At 55.9% G+C, this 12,124-nt stretch overlaps 2 protein-coding genes across 6 annotated transcripts; one reads left to right on the plus strand and one right to left on the minus strand.

The window, feature by feature from the left end:
- Nucleotides 1-1,541: 1,541 nt before the first annotated feature.
- PRDX2 (peroxiredoxin 2) lies at nucleotides 1,542-6,542 on the minus strand. 3 transcript variants are annotated; one of them, XM_089905371.1, is made up of 6 exons: nucleotides 6,360-6,542; nucleotides 4,003-4,107; nucleotides 3,753-3,906; nucleotides 3,017-3,139; nucleotides 2,684-2,852; nucleotides 1,542-1,864 (listed from the first exon to the last, which is right to left on the minus strand). In XM_089905371.1, the coding sequence occupies exons 1-6, from the start codon at nucleotides 6,487-6,489 to the stop codon at nucleotides 1,709-1,711; spliced, it is 837 nt and encodes a 278-aa protein (XP_089761497.1). In that variant the 5' UTR covers nucleotides 6,490-6,542; the 3' UTR covers nucleotides 1,542-1,708. The 3 variants fall into 3 exon arrangements, with proteins under 3 accessions (XP_089761497.1, XP_022414168.2, XP_089761498.1); XM_022558460.3 differs by having other exon boundaries at nucleotides 2,722-2,852; nucleotides 6,360-6,532; XM_089905372.1 differs by lacking the exon at nucleotides 6,360-6,542 and adding an exon at nucleotides 4,577-4,707.
- Nucleotides 6,543-7,454: 912 nt separating this feature from the next.
- On the plus strand, nucleotides 7,455-11,660 carry RNASEH2A (ribonuclease H2 subunit A). Of its 3 annotated transcripts, none has more exons than XM_022558458.3 (8): nucleotides 7,455-7,877; nucleotides 8,096-8,167; nucleotides 8,293-8,419; nucleotides 8,513-8,600; nucleotides 9,910-10,047; nucleotides 10,153-10,240; nucleotides 11,222-11,345; nucleotides 11,454-11,660. In XM_022558458.3, exons 1-8 carry the CDS (start codon nucleotides 7,751-7,753, stop codon nucleotides 11,581-11,583), a joined length of 894 nt encoding a protein of 297 aa, XP_022414166.1. In that variant the 5' UTR covers nucleotides 7,455-7,750; the 3' UTR covers nucleotides 11,584-11,660. The 3 variants fall into 3 exon arrangements, with proteins under 3 accessions (XP_022414166.1, XP_022414167.1, XP_089761495.1); XM_022558459.3 differs by having other exon boundaries at nucleotides 9,910-10,020; XM_089905369.1 differs by lacking the exon at nucleotides 8,293-8,419 and having other exon boundaries at nucleotides 8,551-8,600.
- The last annotated feature ends 464 nt before the right edge of the window (nucleotides 11,661-12,124 follow it).

Below are 12,124 nucleotides of genomic sequence, written 5' to 3' on the forward strand. Positions count from 1 at the left end.
ACCTGACCCGGGAGGGGGGATGCAGTTGCCTGCGCGTCGTTGCCGCCGCGATCCCCTCCCCACCCCCGCCAGGAAGGGCGGTGCCCGCCTGCCAGTTTCCCCTCCCGGGTGCCAGGCCGGGAGCGGGGCGACTGCCAGGTCTGGTCCTGCCGGGGCGGCTGCTCGGGCCGCCGGGCGCCGCCGCCGCCCTCTCATGGGGCTGCCTCCCCAGCAGCTGTGACGGGTGCGAGGGCGGCTGGTGAGCCCCGATGGGGATCTGGCTGGCTTCGGAGCTGGAAGCCCCCAGAGCAGCAGAGAAAAACACAGATCGAGAAACCAAGCCACAGGGGCGAGGTGGGGTAGAACAGACGCTTCATTAATTCATTTATAAAATACTGAACGACCTGGCCCTGGAGTCACAGACGGGACCAGGGCCGACAGACAATAAACAAGCAAACGTGATTCGGAGATGGTGGTAAGTGCTAGGAAGAAAAAAAAATGGTCAAAGTGGTAGTGATGGGGCTGGGGAGGTTAGCTGCTTTGGAGAATGGATTGGGAACATGGAACTTTAATGAGGCGATTTTTCAGCAGCTTTGAAGCTGAGCCCTGAGAAAATCCTGAGTAACAGCGTTCTGGCAGAGGGAACAGCACATGCAAAGCTCCTGTGGCCAGAACAAATCAGCTTGTTAAAGAACAGCAAGAAGGCTGTGTGCTGCAATGGAGTGAACCAGGAGTTGGGAGATGAGGTCAGGGAAGACCACACAGGGCCTTGGGGAGGAGTGTAGATAAAATCCCAAGGCTGAGATGGGTGACCTTGGAGGGCATTAGGCTGGATAGCAGTAATAATGGGTCTGTGGATTAAATGAGCTTGTCAGTCCTGTTCTGTGGAAGGAAATGGGGGCTCAGAGTGGCAAAGCCACTTGCCTGAACATGCACAGCATCAAACTGAGCTCCTTCAAACACTGTCTTGCTCCTAACACCTGCCTCCCAGCCTAACCCTCATCCTTCCACTTCAGGGGCAGAGGCACAGCCCTTCCAACCTGGGGTGGTGTAGAACTTGCAGCAGGGACTGTGCCTCTACCTCAAGCTCCCTCTCTTGGTTCTATGCTCAGGATTGGGTCCCCACCTTCTTCCAGCCCCAGGAACTTGGTCCTAATAACCATTAACAGAGTCCTGAGCTTCACGTACTTCATCTCTTTTAACGTGAAATAGTGAAATGTAGGTGTCTTTATTCCCATTTTGCTGTTGAAGAGACCCAGGGAAGATCACAGCTTAAGCGGCATTTGAACCCAGGCTGGCTGCTGTTTAGGTGTGGGCACTGCTCTGCATGGCCAGGTTTCAGGTTGTAAGGCAGCCTGGGACTTGCTCCCTGCAAGGGGCCCCGGCCCCTCCACCCGTCTTCAGGCCAAGGAGAAAGAGGGAGGAGAGTAAGCAGTGAGCATGATGCAAGACTGCCACCTTGTGGTGGAGATCGGTAACTACAATGTCAGTTTCCCAGGCCACAGTCTGGAGAAGGGGGTGGGGAGTGGTACCACGCCAGGACAAATCACACCAACACAGACTTACATCTGTCCCTAATACTTTATTAGTCACCTCTAGGCCTGTTCTCAGCTATGTGGGCTCCAAGGAGGGGGTCACCATTCACCAGCTCTCAGCTGGTAGCTTGAGAAAGCCTTGGCCTAGCCCTCTGGGGTCATGGCCTGTAGAGTCTGAAGGGGCCTTTCCTGGGTCAGTATGGGGCACCCAGGTAGGGGCACAGATGGGGGCCAAGAGCCCAAGCTTGCCACCCCTCTGCCAGCCTAGTTGTGTTTGGAGAAATATTCCTTGCTGTCGTCCACGTTGGGCTTGATTGTGTCACTGCCTGGCATCCAGCCAGCGGGACAGACTGTGGAAAAACAGGGGTGCACATATGAGGCCAGAGTGCCATATTCAAGGTAGAGCAGTAGTGAGGGGACAAAAAGAGGCAAAGCAAGAGCATGAGTTGCAGAAGAAAAAGCCTGGAGCCAAGTGGTCCAGGCCTAAGACAATGTCACATGGTAAGAGAAGCCCTCCAAGCCCAGCTGCAGGATTTTCTGACTGACATTTTATTTTATTTATTTATTTATTTTTGGCCACACCATGTGGCACGTGGGATCTTAGTTCCCCGACCAGGGATTGAGCCCATGCCCCCTGCAGTAGAAGCGCAGAGTCCTAACCAATGGACCACCAGGGAAGTACCTATTTTATTATTTAGTTTTTTGGCCGCACCGTGTGGCTTGTGGGATCTTAGTTTCCCTGACCAGGGGAAACTCGAGCCCTCGGCAGTAAAAGTGCAAGAGTCCTAACCACTGGACCGCCAGGGAATTCCCTGGCTGACATTTTAATTTCTTTCTGGCTCCTTTAATCGCATCTTTCTCTCTTAGCCCCAGCCCCAGTGGACTTTGAGGGCCTGTGGTCAGGCTGTGGCCTTCACATGAGAAGATACTCTGATCCAACTAACATTCAAGCCTGCCTTGACACAGGCCTTCTCAAATACCTTCTACAGATTTCTATTACCTCCCCAGCTCCCCACCCTTATATTGGGGTATCTCTCCCACCAGACTAGAAACTTCCTGCAGACAAGGCCCTGAGTTAAATCTTCTTTGGGGCCCTCACAACCACCCCACACAAGCGACAGAGCGGGCAGTGAATGTATGTGTGCATGACAGAGGGGCTGCATATGTACCCATGTGTGAACACATGTGAATGTGGGTTTCGGCTCACCTTCCCCGTGCTCATCTGTGTACTGGAAGGCCTGGACCAGCCGCAGAGCCTCATCCACGGAGCGCCCCACAGGCAAATCATTGATGGTGATCTGGCGAAGGACACCCTTGCCATCGATGATAAAGAGGCCCCTGAGATATCAGAGTTCACAGTGAGGAGCCAGAGTTCCCACTGTCAGGACCCAGGGAGGGAGCACCGTCTTCCTGCTAGCCACAGGGCTGGGGGCAGGGAGGGCATCACCCAAGAGCGACCCCCTCACTCTGAGGATGGGGGCTTCCTGAGGGTCCCACAGTACCTGTAGGCGATGCCCTCATCTTCCTTCAGCACGCCATAATCACGGGACAAGCTTCTGGTTACATCAGCCAGCAGGGGGATGTTCAGGGGGCCCAAGCCTCCCTCCTTCCGGGGGGTGTTGATCCTGTGGGTGGGGGAGACAGGGCTGGGACCTCAGGATGCCTGGCACAGCAGGGTCCTCACCCTTTGGGCCTGCATGTGATAAGGGCTGGAGAGGGGGTGCTGGAGGTGAGAGATAAGGGGCTTTTGAGCAAACCCCGGGGAGCGCCACCCACCCCGCCCTGAAGTGGGTGCTGGGGCTGCTTCTCACAGCTGGGAAGACTAAGCTAATACTCTAGCAAAGCGGCTTCACATGTGCTGGTGGTTTCCAGCACCTTGAGGCAGAGAACCTGCCTTAGAGTCCCCATCCTCCTCTCTCCAGCTCTGTGTCATTGGGCCCAGCCCTTCACTCTCTTGAACTGGAGTTTCCACCTTGCTGAAATAGTTCACGGAAGGGAGGCTGTGTTGCCCTAAGTGAAAAAAAGCATCTGCTAACTCTCTACGCCACGAAACTAGTTTCCAAAAGCTAATTACTGTCATCATCACTGAGGACTTGGGAATCACTATTTCCATTATTTTCTTGATGGTAAAGGGAGACGCAGAGGTTGAGCACCGGCCAGGAGAACACACAGCTCAGACCCTATAGAGGTGTAGGTTTAGCTGCACCCTTCCTCCTTACTGGTCCCCACTGGTCATACCAAGCCAGGTGGGTGAACTGAGAGTCCACAGAGACGCCCAGCACATCGCAGTCCAGCTTGTGGAACTCCTCGGCACGCTCACTGAAAGCGATGATCTCCGTGGGGCACACAAAGGTAAAGTCCAGCGGGTAGAAAAAGAGGACCAAGTATTTTCCTGGGGAAGGGGATGGGAACAGACAAGGAGTTAGGGCTCAGTCCCTCTAATGCCTGTGCCCCGCCCCCACCAGGGCCCCCTCCAGGCCGCCCTCACCTTTGTAGTCTGAAAGCTTCACCTCCTTGAAGGCGCCATCCACCACGGCGGTGGCCTGGAATTCCGGGGCGGGCTTTCCGATGTGCGCGTTGCCGGAGGTCATGACTGAAAGCCGAGACCCCCGCCCGGTCAGTGCGCCCTGGACGACCCTTTGTCCTCGCTTCCCAAGGTCACGCTGCGTACTGGGCCCAGTTACTGAGTCAGAGCGGCGGAGGCAGCAGCACTGCCTCGCACCTTCTCCGGGACCAGGTTGGCACGGCCTTGAGACTTTGGGAGACCCGCCCCCCTGGACAGCTAGAGGGCCCGGGCAGCTGCCGGCCGGCCTCCAGTTAGCGTGTCGTCCTGAGCGCGGTCGCGCAAGCCCACCGCCCCAGGAGGAGATGCCGCGAGCTGGGGGCGGGGAGCCTGGGGATGCGGCCTGTACTCCAAGGCTCTGGCCTCGTTTTTCCCCGCAAGGACAAAGGCGGCCACTACGGCGGGCGGAAAACAAAGGCGGCCAGCGCTGAGGTCTGGATAGGGCCCGAGCTGCTCCAAGGGGACTCCCCGCAGCTCGATGCACTCCAGGTGTCCATACCTGCGTGGGAAAGGGCGGGACGCACAGACTCGCAGACGCACAGACTCGCTTTCGCAGGGCGAAGTGTGCCCTGGGCCTTGGAGCCTTTTATATTAGGCCCGAACCATGACGCCTAGCGCGGAGGGGTGGGCGGACGAGCGTAGCGGTCGGGTCCACTGCAAGCGCAGGGGAGGGAAAGAGGAGCCGGCCGCGACCACTTGCCCGCGGGCGGCAGGGGGAGACGCGCAGCCGCCGGCCCCGACCACTGCGTCGGCCCGCGGGGGTGATGCGCGGGGCTCCTCTTTGGAGCGAGCTGGGGTCGGTTGAGTCCGGCATGGCCCGGAGCGGTTTGACACTACTGTTGCTGCCTCTGATACTCCTGCTGCTGGCAACCCCTGCCCAGGTTTCCCCCGACTACCAATACTTCGGCGAGCAGGGAGAAGGGGACACCTGGGAGCAGCTGCGGCTGCAGCATCTGGAGAAAGGTAACTGCAGGCTGCGGCTGTGATAGTGCAGAAAGGTGCTTCATTGCCCCACTTCACCATCTGGCTGCAAATAGACCCTCCTTCAGGGACCTCAAATCTCGGCCCAGGGGCTTCCCTGGTGGCGCAGTGGTTGAGAGTCCGCCTGCCGATGCAGGGGACACGGGTTCGTGCCCCGGTCCGGGAAGATGCCACATGCCGCGGAGCGGCTAGGCCCGTGAGCCATGGCCGCTGAGCCTGCGCGTCCGGAGCCTGTGCTCCGCAACGGGAGAGGTCACAACAGTGAGAGGCCCGCGTACCGCAAAAAAAAAAAAAAAAAAAAAAAAATCTCTGCCAGCTATGCACTGGCGGCGCCCCTCGGGCTGATTACTTTTCTCTGAGGCTCAGTTTTCTCATCTGTAAATTGAGATAGAGACTGTCTATAAGCAGCCTACACCGGGAGAGGGGACGTGAGCAGGCAATAAATACCGACGCAGACATATCCATAAACTCATGGATAAGTGCTGGGAAAGGCGGAGATAGAAAAGGCAGGGTGCAGGTAAACTTCTGAAGTCAGAGAAGGCCCGGCTGAAGATAGGTAACCAATGCAGCCGGAATGACAAGCAAAAGCCCAAAATGCGAAGATTTAGGGGGAAGAGTGCAACAGGGAGTTGGAACAGCAAGTGCCAAGGCCGAAAGGCCTGACAGAGGACTGGAAAGAGGCCAGTGTTGTCTGGCAGAGGCTTGGTGAGGGCATGAGGTGTCAGGACTTTGTGAGCCACAGATTTGGGCTAAGACCTGTCAACTAGGGCTGTAGGGAAGAGTCAGTAAAAGAAGGGTTGTGAAGGGCGTCTAATAAACGTTGTAGCTGCTTTGAAAGTGATCATAATAATTGTTTTTGTATTATGTACTAGCACATCGCCAGGGGCTTTAAGTACCTTCATTATGACAATTATGTCATTTAATTTACCACCTGGCAACCCTGCTGGTCAGGTGACACTGTGCCAGTTGGACAGGCTCAAGATCATGCCCCTGAAGAGAGGAGTCATCTTCAGATGGTGGACACCAAGGGTGTTGTACCACATTCCCAACTGGACAGGCAGGCACAGGTGGGAAGTGTCATTTTGCAGTCCCTCTGGGCCATTCACCAGTTGTGTGAGCTTGGAAGGGTGGCTTGTTCTAAGTTTCAGTTTCCCCACTTGGGACTAATGGTAAGATTAGAGATAATCTATGGCTGGGTACCTGGCACAGAAGCACAACTGAGCAAATCGAACTGTTGTGATTTGTTAGTGTCTTTCTCCTCCTCCCTCCCTGGGGGTGCGGGGGGAAAGGTTCCCTCCTACCTGGCCCTCCATCCCTAGACTTGGAAGACTCTGCCCTTGGCCCGTGGGGAAAGTGGCGCTGTTTCTGCGACCTGGGCAAGCAGGAGCGCAGCCGCGAGGCTGTGGGCACAGCGCCGGGCCCGGTGTTCATGGACCGCGAGAATCTGGTTCAGGTGCGGCCCTGCCGGCAACGAGATTGTTCATCCTGCGAGCCGAACGACTGCGACTGGAGGCCCTGAGCCCGGGTGAGCCTCGGGCGCGGAGGAGGCGGGGCCGGGGCTGGTGGGCAAATCCGGGGCCGCGGGTTCCCAGGGTGGGCGGGAAGAGAGGAAGGGCTGTGGGGGGCGGGTACGAGGCGGGCCTCGAAGAGGGAACAATGGGGCACTAAATCTGGGGCTTGAGTGCAGCGTGGGAAGGGAGGGCTGAGTCAGGAGGTGGGAGCCCCGCTGATATCCGAGGAGAAAGGAAGAAGGGTGGTAGGGGCGGGGAGGGGAAAACGCAGATGGAGGAACTGGGACCCTGATGAGGAACAGAAACCCACAGTCTGAGGGCGTGAGCTCTGTTGAGAGCAGGGAATAGAAAGAGACATGTCGTTGGAGTGGTGGACAAATCTGGGAGGCGTGCTCCTCGCTAAGACGTGGGAGAAAGAGGGAGAAGGGTGGGAGACGGGGCGGGAGCATGAACCCTGAATTGGGGATGGAGGGGAAAGGAGCCTGCGTGGTGGGCGGAGACTCTGAGCCGGAGTCTGTAGAGGTCTGGGATCTCGGTTCGGGGGTAGGAGAGACTTAGCCCGGATGAGAGAGAGGGTAGAAAGCAGGCGAGAGGCGGGGGGGTGGCTCTCCCGGTGAGCTACGGAGAGAGAGAGCTGGGGGACTCCAAGTCCGAAGGTTTGAGCCCAGCGTGAGCCAGGATACCTAGTCCAGGGGGCTTAGACTGTGTGGAGTGGCAGGGACCTCGAGTACAAAGAGCCTGAAACCAGATGGGGGACAGGAACTCAGTGATGCGTTCACCGTATTCTGGGAGTCTAGTGGTATCTGACCTTCTAGGCTCTGACCGGGTCGAATCCTTCAAGGCCCCCCTCAATTTCCCCTTTATTTCCCTCTCCTCCCACCAGCCCCGGAGGGCGGAGCTCCAGTGACACCCGGGCGGAGCTTGGAAAGCGACCCCGCCTATCCAGTTCCCCAACCGCAGAGCTCGGCTGTCAGCCTCGGGAACTACAATTCCCAGGAAGCTGCACGGCAGCGACGTCGGCGTGTGCTGCGCAAACGACAACGGCGGCAGGAATGTTTGGGGCGCGTCTTGCGCGGCGATTGGTCGAGAGCTAGCACTGCCTCTGGGCCCGCGGAAAAAGCGCGCAGAGACCTTTCCTTGCAGACTTTGTTCCTGCCGCTGGTGGCGGCGGCTGAGGCGGCATGGATCTCAGCGAGCTGGAGAGAGACAATACGGGCCGCTGTCGCCTGAACTCGCCTGTACCTTCTGTGTGCCGCAAGGAGCCCTGCGTCCTGGGCGTCGATGAAGCGGGCCGGGGCCCGGTGCTGGGTGCGCCCCCAGGGCCGGGTGGGGGAGGGGCGTGATAAGGTGGATGCAAGTTGCACTGGAACAGGAGCTGGGATGGCACCGCACTCGGGGGTGGTGGTGGTGGTGGTGATAGTGGTAATGGCGATGGCATTGGTGATGGCACCGAAAAAAAAAGCGGTGATGATGGAATAGAGATGGCGGCTTTCACGGGCTCACTGTTTGGACCCCCACTTCCCCAGGCCCCATGGTCTACGCCATCTGCTATTGCCCCCTGTCCCGCCTGGCAGATCTGGAGGCCCTGAAAGTGGCAGGTGAGCCCTGGGGTAGATCTAGGGAGGCGGTTCCTGGGCATGTTCAGGGGCGGGTGCAAGCTGGAGGGGGAGAGCAGGAACTGGGGGAACCAGCCGCTCCCCTTCTCTCCCAACCCTCCACCCAGACTCAAAGACCTTGTCGGAGAGCGAGCGGCACAGGCTCTTTGCGAAAATGGAGGAGGACGGAGACTTTGTGGGCTGGGCACTGGACATGCTGTCTCCAAACCTCATCTCTACCAGCATGCTTGGGCGGTGAGGGGTCCCGGGGGCGGGGGGGTAGCCATCATGGGCTGGAAGGGATGGGTGGCTGGAACGATGTTGACTGGGCTCTGTCCACCACCACAGGGTCAAATACAACCTGAACTCCCTGTCTCATGATACAGCTACTGGGCTGATGCAGTATGCGTTGGACCAAGGTGTGAAAGTGGCCCAGGTGAGCTAACTGTTGGTTGGATTGTCCCCATTTAATCACCTCAGGATAAAATAGGAGTATAGAAGTGCGATGGATGATTCAGGAATGTGTTTTACTGCTGTTGATGTCCTACTGTTTTTCCTACCTTAAATGTGTGCCCCACTGAGGACCATGGTGGGGCCCCCAGCCTCACCCCCATCTAATCTATTTCCATATTCTAAAGGCTCAGTGTCTAGAACGAATCTCACATCTGTTCTCCCCGACCGCAGTCTGTATCCTAGCCCAGGGCACCCTCCCCTCCTGGATACCTGCCCCATCCTCCTCCAGCTCCCTCCCCTACAATGTGCTCCCCACACAGCAGACAGTCATTTACGTTTTTGAAATGTAAATCTCGATGTTTAATTTTCTGAACACAGTGGGAATTAAATCAGGAAAGTTTACAGGCAAGTGAAGAATGAGATTAAATCACCAGAGAGAATTATAAGTTGGCATTGCATCGAGTTTGCAAGGCAAAGAACAGACCGTTTTGAGAGAATCACAAGGGTAAATATACTTGAGATAGAGAATGTAACAAGGGAGGCCTTGCTGAGAAGGTGGCTGAGGTCCAGGGCTGGAATGTGGAGCTGACGATGCAGTACTGAAGCAGACAGACAAGGAGCCTGCCCTCGAGTTCATGACCAAATCAGAGGAGATGGATGGGCAGCTGGTAAGAAAATAGTAAAGGTGATTTTTGAGAATAATAAATGCTCTGGAGATTACTTTTCTTGTTACTTTTCTGACCTCATTTCTATTCTAGACATGTGGTTCTCGTACTGCTGTCCAGCGTACTTGACATGGTCCCACCTCAGGGCCTTTGCACTAGAACACTCTTTCCCAGATCTCCCTATGGCTCATTTCCTTCAGGCCTTTATTCAGATGTCACCACCTCAGAGTGACCTTCCCTGAACACCCCCAAATTGTTTAAAATTATAATCTCTTCTGGATCTCCCTTATTCTTTATTATTTATCCTGTTTCTTGTCTGTGGCCCTCACCAGGGTGTCTACTCTGGCATGTTTACTGCTATGTCCCCGACACATAGAGCAGCCCATGGCATGCAGTAGGTAGGTGCTTAATAAATGTAGAATGGATATAGTGTGATCAGGAAAAGCCTCTTTAGAGGGTGAGATTTGAGCTGAGACCCCTGAGAGGAAGACGCAGCCTGGGCATGAGCTGAGAGACGAGTATTCCAGGCAGCAGGAACATCAAGTGCAAAGGCTGTGAAGCTGGATCATCTACACAGTTGTTTTTCTGGATGTTTGTTGAATGAATACATTTCTGTCACCACGGCAGGTGTTTGTGGACACTGTGGGGCCCCCAGAGACATACCAAGAGCGGCTGCAGCAGTGCTTTCCTGGTGTTGATGTGACAGTCAAGGCCAAGGCAGATGCCCTCTATCCCGTGGTCAGTGCCGCCAGTATCTGTGCCAAGGTTAGGCCCCTGCTGGCCATGGCCAGCTCCCAGCATCCCCCTGGCAGGAGGCAAGCATGGCTGCTTCGTGGGGAGGGAGATCCCAAGTGCTTATCTTGCCCACAGGTGGCCCGAGACCAGGCTGTGAAGAACTGGAAGTTTGTGGAAAAACTGCAGGACCTGGACACCGATTATGGCTCAGGCTACCCCAATGGTGAGTGACAATAAACTAAAAAGGCAGGCTTGGCATGCTTCTGAGGTTTTCTAAGTTGTTCTGACCACCCCACTCTGCAGCAGAAGAGGCTGAGGCCCGGACAGGGGGGCCACTTGCTTATGGCCAAAATGTGGCAAAGTTGGATTCCAGCTGGCAGACTCCCTCTTCCCTTCTCCCTCCCTCCCTCTCTGCTCTGTCTCTGGAGCCCCAGTGAAGGACTGAGACTCACGATGGGCATCTGTCCATTTGTTAAGGGGCAAAGGGCAGAGTGAGGCGTACTGGCTCCTGTCCAGTGCTGTCCAGTGGTCCCAACTTGAATCCATTGTTTTCTCCTCATTAGGAGGCTCAGTCTCCCTGTTTGTAAAGTGGAAATGATCGTGCCCCTCCCCTCCAACTCTCCCAAAGACACACAAGGGCAGAGGCAAAGATTCAGTGGCTGGGTTCAAGGAACCCTTTGGCAGTTGGGTGGGGTAACACAGCAAGTCTAGGATTGGAACTTAGGTGAGGCCAAAGGGAGGAAACCAGGTCCAGGCCAAAGACACTTTGGGCAGTGTTCATTGCTTACTGAACACCTGGTATGTGACCTGCAGGGCCAAGCCCTGAAGATTTAGCCATGAGCAAGACAAACAAGGACCTCCTTGTGCCCACTGAGTTCGTGGTTACATGGGAGAGATGGGCATTAACTCAATGGTCCACAAATGCTGGTTCAATGCCTCATGTCCTTGGGGAGGTAAGGGAGATGTCTCAAGGACAGTCTCCTTAAACTGCACCATAAGCAACTGTTGGCCAGGCAAAGAGTCGGGGGGAACTGCTTGTGCAAAGGTCCCGAGGCAGGAAGATGTCTCAGACAGTGGGCGGTGCTTCAGGTACTCCAGAGGAGGACTGAGATGAGGTGGTAGGGCCTCAGATGCCAAGCTGAGAAGCTGGGACATTATGGCAGGGCTCAGGGCTATCACATTGTCCACCCTACCCTTCCCCCAGATCCCAAGACAAAAGCGTGGTTGAGGGAGCATGTGGACCCTGTGTTCGGCTTCCCCCAGTTTGTCCGGTTCAGTTGGCGCACAGCCCAGAGCATCCTGGAGAAGGAGGCAGAAGACGTTACATGGTAGGTGTCCTGGAGGTGCTATGAGGAAGGAGGGTGAGAAGCCAGGGCTCAGCGCTGCCTGAGAGGGCCGATCCCCCAGAAGTCAGTGTCGCCATCTCTCTCCCACAGGGAGGACTCGCAGACGGGGGATCAGGAGGGACTTAGGAGGATCAAGTCGTACTTCAGCGAAGGCCCCCGCCCCCGCCTCCCCCATCGGTACTTCCAGGAGCGGGGCCTGGAGTCAGCCACCATTCTCTAGCAGCCAGCCTGTACTCCCTTTACCTGCTTCCACACCCACCCCACCCCCAGTTTGTGATTAAAATTCTTCAAGGAAAACTAAGTGTGGAGGTTCTGTTTTGGGGTGGCGGTAGGGTGGAGGTGTGCTCTGTCTGCATCTGGACCGAGTTGTTGACTTCTAGAACTGAAACAGGATGGACATTGATTGATTGATTTGATTTGATTTTTTTTAATATTTATTTGGCTGCGCTGGGATCTTAGTTGCGGCATGCGGGATCTAATTCCCTGACCAGGGATTGAACCCGGGTCCCTTGCATTGGGAGTGCGGAGTCTTAACCACTGGACCACCAGGGAAGCCCCTGATTTGATTTTTTAAATGCATGGTATATTTGAAGCAAAATTAAGAAGGAGTATGCTGAGAAGCTTCCCTCCTATCCTACCCGCAGCACCCTGGTGGGCCTACTGGGGTGTCTCAGTCCTTTGTGGGCTGCTGTAATGAAATACCACAGGCTGGGCAGCTTGTAAACAATGTATATTTATTTTTCACAGTTCTGGAGGCTGGA

This window comes from Delphinapterus leucas, unplaced genomic scaffold (genome assembly GCF_059928025.1).
Source record: "Delphinapterus leucas isolate spDelLeu-1000000601 "Yukka" unplaced genomic scaffold, BTC_Dleu_Yukka2 spDelLeu_asBTCV2_sq25, whole genome shotgun sequence".
NCBI classification, from domain to species: Eukaryota; Metazoa; Chordata; class Mammalia; order Artiodactyla; family Monodontidae; genus Delphinapterus; species Delphinapterus leucas.